At 41.1% G+C, this 20,002-nt stretch overlaps 1 protein-coding gene across 1 annotated transcript; it reads left to right on the top strand.

The window, feature by feature from the left end:
* Positions 1–12,111: 12,111 nt before the first annotated feature.
* LOC142177160 (uncharacterized) lies at positions 12,112–13,307 on the top strand. The gene is made up of 3 exons (XM_075245628.1): positions 12,112–12,315; positions 12,417–12,521; positions 12,795–13,307. The coding sequence occupies exons 1-3, from the start codon at positions 12,112–12,114 to the stop codon at positions 13,305–13,307; spliced, it is 822 nt and encodes a 273-aa protein (XP_075101729.1).
* Positions 13,308–20,002: the final 6,695 nt, after the last annotated feature.

The raw sequence follows: 20,002 nt of genomic DNA, 5'->3' as shown, positions 1-20,002 counted from the left end.
CATCAGCATCTGCGGATATACTTCCGCACCTGCACCCCAGGCTCCCTTTCCAGACCTCGCGCCTGCGACTCCTCTCCGCATCTGCAACCTCGCAGGTGTGGACAAACCCTCGCACCTGCGACCACTTCCCAACTTTGCCCAAACCGCGCCTGCGACCATTTCTTCGCTTCTGCGGTCACACAACTGCGACCAAAACTCTGCAGGTGCGATGGCACCAGAGATTAGTGGCCCAGAAATTTCTCCCAAGTCCAAATTTCAATACGATTCCCATACGAATAATTCCCGAGGCCCCCGGGACCCCGTCCAAATATACCAACAAGTCCTAAAACATGATACGAACTTAATTGATGCCACAAATCATATCAAACAACATCAAATACACGAATCACACCCCAATTCAAGCCTAATGAAAACTAGTGAATTCCAACTTCCACAATTGATGCCGAAACCTATCAAATAAACTACGATTGACCTCAAATTTTCCACACAAGTCATAAATGATACAATAGACCTATTCTAACTTCTAGAACCAAAATCCGAGCCCGATAACCAGAAAGTCAACTCTCGGTCAAACATCTCAACTCTTCAAACTTCTATTTTCCAACTTTCGCCATTTCAAGCCAAAATAACATGCGGACCTCCAAATCACTATCCAGACACACTCCTAAGTCCACAATCACCCTACGGAGCTATTAGAGCCATTAAAACTCCAATCCGGAGCAATATACGCATAAGTCAACGTCCGATCAACTGTTTCAACATAGGCTTCCAACCCTGGGGATTTGACTAAACATCCCCGGAACCAAACCGACCACCCCGGCAAGTCACATAACAACAATTAAGCATAGAATAAGCAGTAAATAGGAGAACTGGGCTACAACACTCAAAATGACTGGCCGAGTCGTTACGTCCGCCCCCTCTTAAATAAACTTTCATCCTCGAACGGGTCTAGAATCATACCCGGAGTCTCAAATAGGCGTGGATATCTACTCTGCATCTCCCGCTCGGTCTCCTAAGTAGCCTTCTCGATTGGCTGACCTCTCCACTGCACCTTCACTAAAGCTATATTCTTTGACCTCAACTTTCGAACCTGCCGATCCAAATTGGCCACCGACTCCATATCATAAATCAAATCACCACCCAACTGAATCGTGATGAAATCCAAAACATGATACGGATCGCCGAAATACTTCTGGAGCATAGAAACATAAAACACTGGATGAACACTCGATAGACTAGGCGACAAGGCAAGCTCTTAAGCCACATCCCCAATCCTCTTAAGCACCTCAAAAGGCCCAATATCCCGAGGGCTCAGCTTGACCTTTTTCCCGAACCTCATAACACCCTTCATAGCTGAGACTCTGAGTAGTACCTTCTCCCCCACCATACAAGCAACATCACAAACCTTCCGATCGACGTAGTTCTTCTGTCTAGACTGCGCCGTGCGAAGTCGATCCTGAATCAACTTAACCTTGTCCAAAGCATCCTGAACCAAGCCAGTACCCAATAGCCTAGCCTCACCCGGCTCAAACTAACCTAGCGGAGACCGACACCGTCTCCCATACAAAGCCTCATACGGAGCCATCTGAATGCTCGATTGGTTGCTGTTGTTGTAGGAAAACTCTGCAAGTGGTAGAAATTGATCCCAAGAACCCCTAAATTCTATCACACATGAGCGTAGCATATCCTCCAATATCTGAATAGTGCGCTCGGACAGTCTGTCTGTCTAAGGGTGGAATGCTGTACTCAACTCGACCCGTGCGTCTAACTTTCGCTGCACTGCACTCCAAACCTGTAATGTAAACTGCGTGCCCCGATCTGAAATGATGGATACTGGTGCACCGTGAAGGCGAACAATCTCGTGGATGTAGATCTTAGCCAACTGCTCTGAATAATAAGTAGTCCCAACAGGAATGAATGCGCGAACTTGGTCAACCGATCCACAATCACCCAAATAGCATCAAACATCCTTGAAGTTCGTGGGATCCCAACTACTAAGTCCACGGTGCTCCCATTTCCACTCTGGAATCTCAAGCCTCTAAAGCAATCTGCTCGGTCTATGATGCTCATACTTCAGTTGCTGACAATTTAGGCACCGAGCTACAAACCCCACTATGTCTTTCTTCATCCTCCTCCACCAATAGTGCAACCTCAAGTCTTGATACATCTTTGCGGCACCCAGATGAATGGAATACCGCGAGCTGTGGGCCTCCTCAAGAATCAACTCACGTAGACCATATACATTGGGCACACAAATTTGACCCTGCATCCGCAACACCCCATCATCCCCAATAGTAACCTCCCTGGTTTCACCATGCTGAACCGTGTCCTTGAGGACAAACAAATAGGGATCATCATACTGACACTATCTGATGCGATCATATAAAGAAGACCGAGAAACCACACAAGCTAGAAGCCGACTGGGCTCCGAAATATCTAATCTCATGAACTGATTGGCCAAGGCCTGAACATCTGATGCAAACGGTCTCTCACTTACCGGAATAAATGCAAGGCTACCCATACTCACCGCCTTCCTACTCAAGGCATCAACCACCATATTAGCCTTCCCGCAATGATACAAAATGGTAATATCATAGTCCTTTAGCAGCTCCAACCATCTCTGCTACCTCAAATTTAAATCCTTATATTTGAACAAGTGTTGGAGACTCCGATGATCCGTAAACACCTCACAAGGCACACCATAGAGATAATGCCTCCAAATCTTCAATGCATGAACGATGGCGGCCAACTCCAAATCATAAACAGGGTAGTTCCTCTCATGGGGCTTCAACTGGCGAGAAGCATAAGAAATCACTCTACCCTTATGCATCAAGACACACCCGATACCAATCTGAGAAGCATCATAATACACTGTATAAGAGCCTGATGCTGAAAGCAAAACTAGCACTGGAAATGTGGTCAAGACAGTCTTGATCTTCTAAAAGCTCTCCTCACACTCATCCGACCACCTGAATGGAGCACTCTTCTGGGTCAACCTGGTCAAAGGCGCTGCAATGGACGGGAAACCCTCCACAAAGTGATGATAATATCTAGCCAAGCCGAGGAAACTTCGAATCTCAGTAGCTGAAGACGATCTGAGCCAACTCTAAACCGCCTCTATCTTCTTTGGATCTACCTTAATCCCCTCATTGGACACCACGTGCCCCAAGAACTCCACCAGACTGAGCCAAAACTCACACTTGGAGAACATGGCATAAAGCTTCTTATCCCTCGACCTCTATAGTACAATCCTCAAATGTTGGGCATGCTCCTCCTAGCTGCATGAGTACACCAGGATATCATCAATGAATACTATGACAAACGAATCAAGATATGGCTGAAATACATTGTTCATCAGATGCATGAATGTTGCCGGGGTGTTGGTCATCCCAAATGAGATCGCAAGGAACTCATATTGACTATAGCAGGTCTTGAATGCCGTCTTCAGAATATCCGAGTCCCGAATCTTCAACTGGTGATACCCAGACCTCAAATCAATCTTAGAGAACACCCTCGCTCCCTAAAGCTGGTCAAATAGATCATCAATACGTGGCAAATGATACTTGTTCTTGATTGTAACTTTGTTCAACTGCCTATAATCAATGCAAATCTGCATAGTACCATTATTTTTCTTTACAAAAAGAGACAGTGCACCCCAAGGCGACGCACTAGGCCTAATAAACCCCTTATCAAGAAGCTCCTGAAGCTGCTATTTCAATTTTTTCAACCTTGCTGCTGCCATACGATACAGAGGAATAGAAATGGGCGGGGTGCCCGGTACCAAGTTGATACCAAAATCAATAACCCTATAGGTGGCATGCCCAGCAGGTCTGCAGGAAACACATCCGGAAAGTCTCGCACTACTGGAACATAATCAATAGTAGGAGTATCAGTACCAACATCCCTCACAAAGGCCAAATATGATAGACACCCCTTCCCAACCATCTGTTGGGCCTTCAGATAAGAAATAACCCTGCTGGGAAAATAATCTAGAGAACCCCTCCACTCGAACCCTGGCAACCCCGGCATTTCCAACGCCACGGTCTTTGTGTGACAATCCAGAATAGCATGACATGTAGACAACCAATCCATACCCAAAATCACGTCAAAATCAACCATACTAAGTAGTAGGAGATCAACTCTAGTCTCCAATACCCTAATAGTCACCACACATGACCGATACACACGGTCCACAATAATAGTATCACCCACCGACGTAGATACATGAATAGGTGAAACTAAGGAATCAGGGGGCATATCCAAATAACGAGCAAAATGTGATGATACATACGAATAAGTAAAAACAGGGTCAAATAATATAGAAGCATCCATGTGGCATACTTACACAATACATGTGATCACTGTGTCTAAAGCAACGGCCTCTGGCCTGGTAGGAATAGCACATAATCGAGCCTGAATGCCACCTGTTCGGTCTCCCCCTCTAGGGAGACCTCTAGTTGCCTGAGTCCCAACCCGAGCTGGCTGAGCAGGTGGTGAAGTAACTGGTGCGAAAGTCGCAGCTTGACTCCTCTGCTGAACTAGACCTTCCAAAAGGCGGGGACAATGCCTCTTCACATGACCAAGCTCTCCACACTCGAAGCAACCCCGCTCTGACAATGGCGGCAAGTACTGAAGCAGACCCCGAGAACCAAAATAACTACTAGAGGGGCTTGACACAGATGAACCCAGAACTAATAGAGCATGAGATGAACTCTGGGCTGGGAGAGCACCGAGAGTTGACTGACCCAGGCGAGCATTGTATGAACCATGACTAGCTGATGTGCCACGATGAACCAGACGAGCCATCTGAGTGGGCCTATAAGGACGACTCCTGCTATGGTGGGATTGACCCTAGAAGAAACACCGGTGAAACCCCCCGAACCATGAGGCCTCTTGGCCTCCCTCTCCTCATGCTCCTGACTACAAACCAGCTGTAGCCGCCGAATGAAAGGGCACATGCGACTCGTACACCGCTGGTCTAACAGTAGGTGGAGTCTGCATATATTGCGCATGCTGAGTGGTGGCATCATGCTCCATCATCAAATCTGGTTGCTCATTAGCACTCTTATCTGTAAAATGTGGTTCCTCATCATTGCTCTTATCAAAGAAAGATGCTTCATCACCTGTATCATCAACGTTGTTGTTATAAGACTATCATCTTCCTCACTCTGTGCATTTGCCATATCCCAATTCAAAATATCGTCATCGTCCAATTGAGTTATGACAAGACCGTCATGTTGCTCATTTTTCCTGCACAACTAATCGAATACTTAATATTTTGTACATCTCAACATAATATATTAACTTTAAAGCTTAAATATACCATTCATAATTTGTAGATAGCCATGATGCATATTATCAAATTGCTGATGACTCGAGGATGGACCAGCATGATCCATCCCTCTAAAAATAGGTAGATTCCCACTATTGGTTGGTTCATAACTTGTAAAATTCATATATGGTTGGTAACCCCTATGAAAGAAATAAAATTTACTACTATCATTATAGATAAAACAAATAGTTATTGTCACGATCCAAACTCCCACCGGAGCCGCGATGGTGCCTAACACTACTTGCTAGGAAAGCCAACAGTTGCACAATAATAATGAATTAAATAAAATAAAACTCAATAATCTCAATAGCGGAAATATCATGAAATATCTAAGAAAACAATGATAATACTACTATAACCATCCCAAAGATCTGGTGTCAACGAGTACATGAGCACAATATAATCTCAAAATATATCGCTAAATCCTTAAGTAATAAATAGAAATAATTGAAAGAGAACTTCAAGGACTGCGGGCGATATAACAGCTACCTCGTAGTCTCCCAAAATCTAGCAGCAACTCAACCCTGGAAATCACCACGTCCGAAAGTACCTAGATCTGCACATGAAGTACAGAGTGTAGTATGAGTACAACCGACCCCATGTACTCAATAAGTAACAAACCTAACCTTGGGGCAAAAGCAGTGACGAGCTCGGAAGTAAAATTAGTATCCGGAGTCTCCCTCTATCCCCCTGTGTTCATTTATTTTCCTCTTTCTGTAGAAATAATGTATAGAACAGTCAAGACTTCTTAAGAGCTTGTGACTTGCGGGTTTTCGGGTTTTGGGAAAAGTTTTTCATACTTTTTTAGAGGTGATAATTGTATATGTCGAGTGGCATTCAGTTGCTTATTAGATAATTATTACTGTTAGTAGTTAATGTTCATTCTTTTGTTTCATTTCCGCAAAGTGTTAGGCTTACCTCGTCGTAGAGACTAAGTGCCATCATGACAGTTCACGGAGGGAGAAATTGGGTCCTGACAATATCATCATGATGAAACCATCAAGTACAACAACAATCTCAGCACACTCACAGTGCCTGGCACAAATGCCCCTTACCAACACTCACACGACCACACTCAACATTATACGGGTGCTTGGAACAATTTCCCCTCACCAAAGCACATATATAGCTCTGTTCCTGTACTCACTGTGTATACCAGACTCTACAGGTTTGGATCCTTGCTCAAGCTCTAATCAATGTAACATAGCCCAATCGTGGGGCCTAGTGCACGTGTCGCCCCTAATTAGTACCATTTAGCCCAATATGAGCCTAGCGTACATGGCACCTCAAAGTCAATACCAAATTGAGTCTAAGGCCCAAGCTTAGTCATCAACCGCTCAAGTCTCAGTTAACCACATCTCATAGTACTCAGTTCAACAGTGTTACGCATATAAGGCATCAACAACATGTGAGAAATCATAATAAGAATGCACTGAGACAAAGATATCATACAAGGTTATAGCATCATGACTGAGAGTATGTTAAATAGCAAGGACCGCCCTATCATGTCACAAAACAACAAGCACATATTCTAGACATGATTTCTAACAAGAATCATAGCTCAAATAATCATACAAGTAGAGAAAACACGGATATAACAAGCCATGATAGCAAACAATTCTCATAGTAGTCTTAAATCCTTCCGGATCAGGAAAAATTACCCTCAAATCCAAGTTTAGATATTTTACTTACCTCAAAACGTGCGAATTAATATTCCAAAAAGCCCTTCCCACGTGAATCGGCCTACGAACTACTTGAATATAGTCACAAACAACTTAATATCATCAAATAATGTCGTAGGAAACAACCCTAAACAATAAAGCTTCGATCTTTATCAAAATCAAAAAGTCAACCCGGGCTTGCACTACTAACACCAATTCCTGTTCTTCCTAGGTTTGGTCCTTCACTTTTTTTCTTCTCTAACTCCGTATTCTTATCACTTAAGGGTTGTGACTAGTAAGGTTTATTAATAAACCTAAATAAGGGCAGTCAAGAACCCACCTTCGTTGACCACCACCGGATTCTCCTTGCCTTTTCCCTATTCCCCACCGCTTTTCTCTTTCTTTTCCCATGTTTCTCTCTTCCCAAGGCACTACTGTCAGCATCATATCTAGTAGCCCCTCCTGGCCTTCCTATTACCTTCACTACTGGTGCATAAATATGGCGACGTACCTAATAGGGAGGCGTTACAGCAGGCTTCAGTAGTGGTCCCCACTGAAACAAAGTTCAGTGTGGGCGGAGGCAGCGACTAGACATCTTCAATACTTCCAGGTTCTATCTTTCTTTGTCTTTACATATTTTGATTTGTTCTGTATCTTTTTGTCATCATATATTTTGATTTTATTATGTACTTTTCTTTTTCTTTATATAATTTGATTTATTCTGTATCTTTGTGTCATCATATATTTTGATTTTTAATGTATCTTCTCTCTTTATATAATTTGATTTATTTTGTATTGTTTCTTTGCCTTTGTTATTTACAACGCATTCACTTGCATCAATTACTTGTTTTTCTATAATTTCTTTACTAGTGCCTTAAGTTGAAGACTATATTCTTTTAGTTATCTTGTTGTGTGTTGTAGTAGTACTAGAGCTTAGTATCTCTTAGATTATTGTGGCTGAGGCAAGTGATGGTAGAGTGAGGTCATGTCTTTTGGTGGGGCAGGGGGTGGGGTGCTGTCACGATCCAAACCTATGGGCCGCAACGAGCACCCGGTACCTTACTTAACCGAGTACCAACATAACATATCTTTCTTATCGTACTTTCATTGGCAAATGGGCCAAACGAGCCGTCATGGGCTAACCAGAATAAACATAGGGGAATACTGAATATGGGATGACCCAACCTGATAAAAAAAACTTATACATGTGATATACGGGCCTTTAAGGCCAACATGATCATTTGTAAACTCAAAACATAGGCCGGCAAGGCCATACAAGCATTCATATACATGACATCTGTCTACAAGCCTATAAGGGTACACACTTAACATAAAGGTCGGGACAGGTCCCCGCCATACCAAATAATACGCGTCTAAATCATACTGACCAAACAAGCAGCTGCGGAGCAAATGGAGCACACCAACATCTTCCGCTGAGCTGATAGCCTACTTGGAGGACTCTCGAACTGTCTATCGGGACCTGCGGGCATGAAACGTAGTGTCCCCAGACAAAAGGGATGTCAGTACGAATAATGTACCGAGTATGTAAGGCACGTAAATAAGTACATAAAAGACATGGAAGAAATATAGAGTAAATGACTCAACCTATAAGTCTGGATAACTCTGTAAATTATGAAATACTTAAAATGTCATGCATATGCGTATGAATGTCATGTCGTGCATAGGTACATGTTTGATAACATCATCAGGCCTCTGAGGGCATCCCATCATATCATCTCGGCCACTGTGGGCAAAATCATCATCAACGTATGCCAGCTGATCAGGTGGTGGTGCATATATAATGCCAAAATCATCAATGTATACCAGCTGATGAGATGGTGGTGCGTATATAATGCCAGAACCTTTCCCATATCTCATATACATATATATACGCGTATATAACACCATCTGGTCATGGGTCAATGTGCATGTATAAATGCATGAAATACATATGAAATACGTTAATAAAATCTCTCAGTACGTCATAAGACCATTATGCCTCTGATTAATATCATGAAATGAACTTTACCAACTTGCGTATTTTTGAGACCCATGAACAGATGATAGAATAATATGACACATGGGAAATCAAGAACATAAGCATCTCTAGTATTTCTATGAATAGAGATATTTATGGAATTTGTGCATTTGCTCGTTTCGTTCGTATCGTATAGATCATGCCAAAAAGAAAGAAGGGATAGCCTTAACATACCTGGACTAGGGAAAAATTCGTGTGATAGTTTTGAGAAGGTTTACACCGTACTCCCTTTAAATTGCAAAATCTCTGTTCAATCTATTAAAGATCCGTACCCTTCTGTGTTAGCTTCAATTTGCTTTTACGTTGGCTTCAAGTTACGTTTTTGTTAGCTTCAGATAGTCTCATGGAGAGTTCTTTTCTATTCCCTCAAATGTTAGATATACGAATCCTTTAATTTGCTAAAGGTTATGTAGCCTTTCTTGAGTAAATGGATATGTTCCTACTTTCTTAAAACTTGCCCACTTCCACATTTCTACTTTTGCCACATAATGTAATGACTTAAAGAGTCATTCATGGGATTTAAGGGGTGCTTCCACGTGAGTGCCCCCTCACCTATCCAATTATCCACCTTTTTTCTTAATCAATCCATAAAATCCCCCACTAGTCTAATAATTAACCAATTACCCACATAATTAAGAATTATCTCAATTTACTTAAAATACTACTCACTTTTAACATACCTTATACACCTCACTATCATGGTCATGGGGTACCTTGTATGACACTAGTCCATAAATATCGGGTATTATAGCTCGCCCCGTATTTTACCCCAAATCGACAACCTTTAACGAAACTCATTTTCTTCTATTTGCTTACCTTCTCTCCTTCGCGAATTTACTCATAACTTGTTTGAAATAGCATAATGCTTATAATCTCAAAATAATCTCATTCTCGAACTTAAGTCGATTAGCTTACGACGAAATTTTAACATATGAAAATGCGGGATGTACCATCTTATTTCCGAGCTTCTATCAATTTACTTATGGCATATTGAGAGATTTTTTAACGTATTTCATATGCATTTCATGCATTTATACATGCACATTGCCCATGACCAGATGGCATTATATACGCGTATATATATGTATATATATGTATATGGGATATGGGAACGGTTATGGCATTATATACGCACCACCACCTGATCAGCTGGTATACGTTGATGATTTTGCCCACAGTGGCCGAGATGATATAATGGGATGCCCTTAGAGGCCTGATGATGTTATGAAACATGTACCTATGCACGACATGACATTCATACGCATATGCATGACATTATAAATATTTTTATAGAGTTATCCACACTTACAGGTTGAGTCATTTACTCTTTTTTTTTCCATGTCTTTTATGTACTTATTTACGTGCCTTACATACTCGGTACATTATTCGTACTGACGCCCCTTTTGCCTGGGGACACTGTGTTTCATGTTCGCAGGTCCCGATAGACAGTTCGAGAGTCCTCCAAGTAGGCTATCAGCTCAGCGGGAGATGTTGGTGCACTCCATTTGCTCCGGAGCTACTTGTTTGGTCAGTATGATTTAGATGCATATTGTTTGGTATGGCTGGGCCCTATCCCGACCTTTATGTTAAGTGTGTACCCTTAGAGGCTTGTAGACAGATGTCATATATACGAATGCTTGTATGGCCTTGCCGGCCTATGTTTTGAGTTTACAAATGATCATGTTGGCCTTAAAGGCTTGTATATCACATGTATAAGTTTTTTTATCAGGTTGGGTCATCCTATATTGAGTATTCTCCTATTTTTATTCTTGTTAGCCCATGACGGCCCGTTTGGCCCATTTGCCAATGAAAGTACGATAATAAAGATATGTTATGTTGGTACTCAGTTAAGTAAGGTATCAGGTGCTCGTTGCGGCCCATAGGTCTGGGTCGTGACAAAAGTGGTATCAGATTTGTCTGTATCCTCTTGTCTAGCCATAAGTAGGCTCTTCCTAAATCAACTGCTAACTATTCGTTAGCCCATTCTCATATCAACAGATCGTGCTAGATAAATATAGTGAATTCAGCCTCGCAGTTATGACATTGTAATACTTGAGAAATATTCAGATAGGAGTTGGTGTAGTTTAAGGTACCGTATGAGTGTTACGGAAATAAAAGAGAGTTCCACTGGGAATATAGTCAAAATATCAGTTCAGAAGCAAGCACGGTGAGCAGAGTTAAGCTTAAAGGACTAAGTGTGCCAGTTACACTAAGTGTCACCCTTGTGAATAAGGAATTTTGTTATCCTTGGTACAGCAGGATTACTGCAAGGCGAGTAAGGGTCATCGATGATGTGAAAAGACGCCAAAGATGGAGAGGTAAAACATCTATAGGTAGATCATCGCAGCTCTAAATTTGGGTACTCCCCTAAAGGGGGGAATATGGAGTGATGTGGCATTAAGTCAGAATTAAGTGGTTCTAGTAACTATGGAATGGTAAAGGAAGAATGCGATAAAAATGAAAAAGGAGTGAGCTTGCACTTACCAAAATCCTATAGATATGCTCCAATTCCAGAACATTATGCAAACACGACATCAAGGAGAGGAAGTAAAGGTTTCTGCCCGAGATGTTATTGATAAATAAGGAGCCAGTGCAAGACGTAAGTTAATGCAAAGGAAATAACCCAAGAAAGATTACACAGAATGTTGAGTATTTCCTCATGTTTTATTCTGCTTATCTCACGACAGCCTCTCCAGCTCATTTACCTATGATAGTATGATATGAAAGATATGTTACGTTGGTACTCGGTTGAGTAAGGTACCGGGTGCCCATCACGGCCCATTGGTTTGGGTCGTGACAGGTGCAGGGGTGGTAAGAGAACCGCTAGGATGAGGATTGGGTCCTAGAATATAGGGACATTCACGGGGAAGTCTTTAGAGTTAGGAAAGATTCTCTAGAATAGGAGGCTTAATATAGCGTGTATCCAGAAGACTAGATGGTTGGGTACTAGGGTACGAAAAGTTAGCGGGTTTAAATTGTGGTATTTAGGAGGTGTTAGGGGCAAGGACAGAGTAGGTATTTTACTTGATAGGGATTTGAGGGAGCTAGTGGTAGATGTTAGGAGAGTGAACAATAGGCTGATGACTATTAAGCTAGTGGTTGATGGGTTCACTTTAAACGTGATTAGTGCATACGTGCCTCAAGCGGGCCTGAACGAGGAGGTCAAGAGGCACTTCTGGGAGAATTTGGATGAGGTGGTTCGTGGTGTCCCGCTTACCGAGAAGCTTTTCATAGGAGCTAATTTTAATGGCCATATTGGGGAGTCTGCTAGGGGCTATAACGATGTGCATGGCGGGTTCGGCTTTGGAGGTTGGAACGAGGCAGGAATTTTGTTGTTTGAGTTTGCTAAAATTTTGATTTGGTGATAGCTAACACGTGTTTTTAGAAGAGGGAAGACCACTTGGTCACTTTCTGGAGTACGGTGACCAAGACTAAGATTGATTACCTTATCTGCAGGAAGTATGATAGAGGCATGTGCACTGATTGCAAGGTTATCCTGAGTGAGTGTCTATCGATACAACATAGGCTCTTAGTAATGGACCTGGAGATTAAGAGAAAGAGGAAGAAGAGAACGGCGTATGGTCACCCAAGATCAAGTGGGGAGCCTTGAATAAGGACAAAGCTCATGAGTTTGGGGAGAAGTTGGTGGCTATGGGGGCCTGGATGAGTAGTGGAAACACGAGTAGTATGCGGACCATGACAACAAATTGTATTAGGGAAGCTGCTCGAGAGGTGTTAGGGGTCACGAATGGATACGTGGTAGGCCACAAAGGGGACATGTGGTGGAATAAAGAAGTCCAAGAAAGAAGCATATCTGAAGTTTGTGGAGAGCATAGTCGAGGATGAGAGGAGGACGAATAGGGAGTGCTATAAGAAGGCTAAGAAAAAGGAAAAATTAGCGGTCACAACGGCTAAGACTGCAGCATTTGGGCACTTATATGAGGATCTGGGGAGTAAAGGCGGTGATAAGAGACTGTATAGGTTAGCTAAGGTTAGAGAGAGGAAGGCTCGGGACCTGGATCAAGTGAGATTTATTAAAGACGAGGATGGTAAGGTTTTGGTGAATGAGGCGTCTATTTGGCTTAGGTGGCAGACATATTTTCATAAACTCTTGAACGAGGATGGGGACAGGAACATCGTGCTTGGAGAGTTGGAGAACTTAGAGAACCAACGAGATTTTGGTTTTTGTATGCGCTTTAAGGTGGAGGAGGTTGAGGGGGTGATACGAATATTGAGTAGGGGTAAAGTGACTGGGCCGGACGAGATTCAGGTATAATTTTGGAAGAATGCGGGTCGGGCAGGCTCAGAGTGGCTTATTGGATTGTTTATGTTATTTTTAGGATGCGTAAGATGCCTGATGAATAGAGGTGGAGCTTGATGGTCCCGGTGTACAAGAATAAAGGGGATGTCCAGAATTGCAACAACTATAAGGGTATCAAGCTGTTGAGTCACACTATGGAAGGTTGGGAGCGGGTGGTGGAGAGGAGGGTGAGGAAAAGTGTGTCTATTTCAGAGAACCGATTTAGATTCATGCCAGGGCGGTCGACTACAGAAGACATTCATCATGTGAGGAGACTGGTGGAGAAGTATAGGGAGAGGAAGAAATACTTGCATATGGTGTTCATTGACCTAGAGAAAGCCTACGACGACAAAGTTCCGAGGGAGGTTCTATGGAGATGTTTGGAGGTTAGCGGCATCCCAGTAGCGTACACTAGGGTGATTCGGGATATGTATGATGGTGCTAAAACTTGGGTAAGGACTGTGGGAGGAGACTCGGAACACTTTCCAGTGATGATAGGGTTACATCAGGGATCAGTTATTAGCCCATTTTTATTTGCTCTAGTGATGGATGTGTTGACACGACCCATCCAAGGGGAGGTGCCATGGTATATATTATTTGTAGATGATATAGTGCTGATTGATGATACACGTTGTGGGGTTAATGCTAGGCTGGAGGTTTAGAGACAGACCCCAGAGTTTAAGGGTTTCAAGTTGAGTAAGACGAAAACAGAATACTTGGAGTGCAAGTTCAGTAAGGGGACGCATGAAGAAGAAGTGGACGTGAAGCTTGTTACACAAGTCATTCCCAAGAGAGATAGTTTCAAGCACCTTAGGTCTGTTATCCAAGGCAACAAGGAGATTGACGAGAATGTCACACATCGTATTGGGGCGGGATGGATGAAACGAAAGATTTCTTCCGGTATTTTGTGTGATAAGAATATGCCACCAAGACTTAAGGGCAAGTTCTACAGAGTGGTAGTTAGAGCGACTATGTTGTATGGTGCTGAGTGTTTGCCAATCAAGAAATCCCATGTCTAGAAGATGAGAGTAGCAGAAATGAGGATATTGAGATGGATGTATGGGCATACCAGGAAAGATAAGATTAGGAATGAAGTTATTAGGGTAAAGGTAGGAGTGGCCCCTGTGGAAGACAAATTGCTGGAATCGAGGCTGAGATGGTTCAGGCTGATAAGGAGAGACATCTATGCCCCGGTTAGGAGGTGTGAGAGGTTGACCATGGCGGGTCTGAGGAAGGTTAGAGGTAGGCCAAAGAAGTATTGGGGAGAGGTTATTAGGCAAGACATGGTATTGCTTCAGCTTACCGAGGACATGAACCTTGATAGGAAGGTGTGGAGGTCGAGAATTAGGATTGTAGGTTGATAGGTAGTTGAGAGTTTCTCCTAATCGTACCAGTAGTATTAGTACCATTCTTATATTTTCGTGCTCCTAGATCTTTGTTATCCCATATTGTGTCATTCTTACTAGTTTTGTTAGTAGTATTCTTGTACTTCTTACTTTTAGATCTTTGTTATTACACATAATGTCTTTATTTATTCATGTGTTATTATTGTTGGTTGCTTTCTCTTTGTGTTTCTTAGGCTGAGGGTCTATCATAAATAACCTCTCTACCCTCACAAGGTAAGGGTAATGTCATGCCCTGAGCTCGGGGAGCGCAACCGGTGCTCAACCGAGTGAACCCGGTCAAGCAAGCCTGTTAGATACTTTCTACTCAAACTCACTTATGAATAAAGAAAATATATATTTTTATTAATTAGACAATAAGGAGATCATGTATACAATACCAATTCATTACCATTAGTTACTTCATTTATAAGTCTCCCAAATGTTACATTACACATCCATAGTTTAGAAGTGGAACATGTGATACAATTACAACATCATTAGTTTGACCTTCCCAATACCAACGTACAACCCACACCATGTCTACGGAGCCTCTAATAGGTACAAAAGAGTACTAGGATAGTGCCGACAACAAGGCCCCGACTATACCTTGAAACACAATACATGAGAAGCAAAAGATACATAACCCCGATATGAAGTGGGGCTCACCAAGTCAGCTGAGAGGAGGATGTACTGCTATCACTAATCGATGTCGCTTGCTATGGAACCACCTGCATCCATTAAAGAATGCAGCGCCCCTGGCAAAAGGTACGTGAGTACATGTGGAATAGTGCTCGTATGTAAGGCAGACAGAACAACATATGGAAATACGGTAACTCAAATAAAAGGCAAAATAAATTTCGTCAAGAGACTACAAAGTGACCTATAGCATCACATGTCAAGTCTTATTATACTTACATCATTCTGAACTTCTTTTAAGATCAACTGAGCCATATGAGCTATACGTGGAATACATAATATAATGTAATTGAAACAACATGTACAAAAAAGGCCAATGAAAGTGGCACCTATTTTTCATGTTGCCTATGCGTCTCACCAGACCGTCCATAGGGTTCACATATGATATTATGCACCTATGCGTCTCATAGACCGTCTATAGTTTTTATTCATACCGTACACCTATACATTTCATACACAATACACCTATGAGTTTCATAGACCGTCCCTAGTATTTATTCATACCGTACACTTATAGATTCAATACACAATACACCTATGCATTTCATAGACCGTCCATAGGATTCCATACACAATATACCTATGTGTTTCATAGACCGTCCATAGGATTCCATCATACACAATACACCTATGCGTTTCATAGACCGTCCATAGGATTCCATACACAATACACCTATGCATTTCATAGACCGTCCATAGGATTCCTTACACAATAAACCTATGCGTTTCATAGACCGTCCATAGGATTACATATACAATACACCAATGCGTTTCATAAACCGTCCATAGGGTTCATAACACATCTTTATGCACATAACCATATATAAACTCAAGCGACATGAATAACGCTACTTTTAAAGTCGTAAGTTCCCGGATCATTGGAACACTTCATGTTCATGCTCATCATGGAGAAACATAGCTCATTAAATTAACACATGCATGGCAAATCACTAAGTAGGTTTCAATGGTACATAGACCTAATTTTGTTTCTTAAGGTTCATCATCATTTAACATAGAACGTCTCTTTTCCCCCTCATTATATACCTCTTTGTCATCTTAAGGTCACTAGATAAGTTCATGATTCTCATTGACTTAACATCAAAGTCATTTACATTCATTATTTCCCAAGCATACAACTATAGTTGAAACCGTTGGAACATACAATGCCTCATGATTCTCATTTTGGCAAACGACCACAATTCATGTTCATACTATCACTTACTTGTACTAGCCACGGGTGATCATAGGACATTAATGACATTATTATATAAAGGAGTTAAAACTCATCTCATAATGTTCACACATTCTTTCATTTCATTGGCACTGTTGGCTACAAATGTAATTCTCATTCTTGGCACGTTGGCCACATTTCTACATCTCACACTTTCTTCTTTCACTTTCAAACATCATAATGGATCATCAAAAACAAAGCATTTCTATTCAAGACTTTAAATCCACATGTGAGAAAATACGAATGTTAAGCACATTGAGATTTCTTACACAAGTTGACATAATAGCTTTGATTTGGGCCACGACTTGATGTTATAACAATTAGACATGCAACCCATGCTTCGAGCACATTTTCAAATAGCACATAACATAATAGGAACATTTGGAATACATATTGAGTATATATCTTTTGGACACAAGGCTTATTCGGAATAATTCAATTTATAACGAGCATCACGGGACTTACAAGGACATCATGGGAATTCAATACTAAGAGAAGAGTTTAGCAATCATACCTCACTTTGAGCTTTATTAAATTACTACAATATTCCAGAAATCTCAGCAACTTCAATATATTTAGAAACATAACAAAAATTGAACCATAATTAGGAAGAAGTTCATGGCCCAGCTTATTTGAGCAATTTATCAAACACTATTATGTGCAAATTAATTACAAGGTCCTTCAACAAGATTTCCTTCACCCCACAACTAACTCAACACCAAGAGTTCACCCATACTATTTCAATGATCTTTCCACAACCCTTGATAGTACATGCATACATAAATAACACTCCCACACAAAAGATTCATACTTTCCACTAACCATCTCCCCCCCCAAATTTGAAATTAAAAACTAGGGTATGGAACCTTACCTCTTAGATGAAGACCTTGTGAGTTGTTCTTGTGAAATCTTCAAGCCTTGAGCAAGAATTGATGAATAAAATAGCTAGGTCTTCTCTTTCTCTCTCTAAAATACTCTCACATCTCTCTAGAACTATCAGATGAAACTCTTAAAAATGACCCCCAAAGCCTTTTTATAAAAATGGGATCGGGTAAAATTTCCAAAACTTAATCTTGCCGAAACCGGGTCTGCGGTCGCAGACCGTACCACATAATCGATATGCGGCCCGCAAAATGGGCCGCGAAAATGATGCCCAAAAATTGGACTTGTCTGAACTAATATGCGACAGTTTTGCGATCCACAGACCTGTTCTGCGACCGCACTAGACTGCAAAATTATATTTCAGATTTTCTCATGCCAAGTCTGCGACTGCAATGCGGTCCGCGAAGTGAATATGCGATCGTATAATGGACCGCAGAAATGACCTTCAAATTCAACAATCTTTCTGCTCAACTATGCGATGGATATGCGGCCGACAAACCTGTTCTGCAGTCGCAAACTTGACCGCATAATCACCTTCTCTTTCCAAAAATTTCCATCAACTCCCAGTGCATTCTTCAATCTTCAAACATGTAAGCCTACCTTGGCACCATGAAACCTTAAATTCTTTTACGAAATTTTACGGGGCCTTACAGGTAAGGCCTGCATACATACTACCCTCCCCAGACCCCACTTGTGGGATTACACTGAGTTTGTTGTTGTTGTTATTGTTGTTGTATTAAAGACCAATGGTTGCTTTGAGTAGAAAAAGGCAAGAGAGGTGAGAGCATTAGAGGGAAAATACAAATTTGAGAGATATATATTGCTTTAAATTATTTGTTTAAGATGTCTCATACATGTAGTGATGATGAACGAATGGCTCTTCAAGAAGCCGAAATCAAAGAAAGGAATGATTTCACCTTGCAAGCTATGCACCAACAATTCGAAAGGTGGAATTTGTAATTCGAATAGATAAGAGACAATGTTGCAGAGAAAAATGATATAATAGTTGAACTTAGGAGAGGGAACAATAATAGATCCAAGCTAGGGGAAATGTACCCCTTACTCTCATTGTAAATCAAGAAAACTCTCTAGGTTATTTTAATGATGATATTGATTTTGATAGGGTAGGAAGATATAGAAGGGGACAAGGAGGTAGATTAGAATATGATAATATAAGTAGTATAAAGATGAAGATGCCATCTTTGAAGAGAACAAGGGATCCAAACTTGTACCTTGATTGGGAGAGAAGGGTTGAAGCCATCTTTGACTGCTACAACTATTCTGAGGTTAAGAAGGTTAAACTTGATGTTGTATAGTTTTCTGACTATGCTGCTGTTTGGTGGAAAAAGCTTACTAGGAACAGGTTGCAAGAAGGACAATCACCAATTGCTACTAGGGCTGCGATGAAAAGGATGATGAGGAAGATATTTGTGCAATCACACATTCAGAGAGAGCTACAACAATGCTTTCAAACTATGAAGGAAGGGTCCATTTCTGTGGATGAATATTTCAAGGATTTGGATATGGTTATGATCCAAGATAATTGTATGGAGGTAGAGGAGGCTACAATAGCAAGGTTTTTGAATGTTTTAAATAAGGAAATAGCTTATGCAGTAGAATTACAACAATATATAAATTTTGATGTGTTGGTTGAATTAGCTGTAAAGGTAGAAAGCCAAACAAAAAAAGACAACAATCTAGCTCATGGAGAAGCTAAAAAGGACAGACTGTGTTGAGTGAAGAGAGTGAGATGCCAAGTGAGGAAAAGAGTGATCTTGAGAGAAAAGAAAAGAGAGAAGACTATGAGATAGAAAAAGTCTGTGAGGTAGAGAGATAAAAACTAGAGGGTTTGAGTGAAGGAAAAGAAAACAAATCTAGTGAAAGTAAAGAGGCCAAACGTGAGGTAAAAGTTAGTCTTATGATAAAAACGAAAGAGAGTGTAAGAAAGAAAATTTTTTCTTTACTTCCTAACCATTAACTCTTTCTGGTTTTAGTTCTTATGGTGTTGTGCAGCCAAGTGTTGAAATAGCTTTTTAAAGGGGTAGTGAGGCACATGAGATGGTGGAAAAGGATATAATTTGATTCCAAGATGAATTTGGCAAAATTAATTCTTGTTTGATGGTGAAAGATAAAAGCTTGGTTAATTTATTTGTTATTGAACCTATTTGACTATTTTGATCCTTATTTACATGTTTATGACATGGAGTTCCCTAAAGGCATTTCTAAGTTGGAGCCATTGCATAAAAGAATACAATATGTTGATGTTCCATTGGTAAATAAGTTCAAGTATGGTATGTATAATTGATTTAGTCCAATTCTTGGGCTATCTAGAACACCTAAGGTATTTTTGGAGGTAATAAACTATACTCTTATTTCTTATGTTGGTAACTTTATTATTTTGTTGGATGATGATATTTTGATGCATATTAAGTCATTAACGGTAATATCTATGTTCAAGTTCAAGAGTAATTTGCTTC

The sequence above is a fragment of the Nicotiana tabacum genome, chromosome 23, assembly GCF_000715075.1.
Source record: "Nicotiana tabacum cultivar K326 chromosome 23, ASM71507v2, whole genome shotgun sequence".
Classification (NCBI taxonomy): Eukaryota; Viridiplantae; Streptophyta; class Magnoliopsida; order Solanales; family Solanaceae; genus Nicotiana; species Nicotiana tabacum.
Note: the sequence above shows the minus strand (reverse complement) of the source record. Positions and strands in the feature narration are given on the sequence as shown.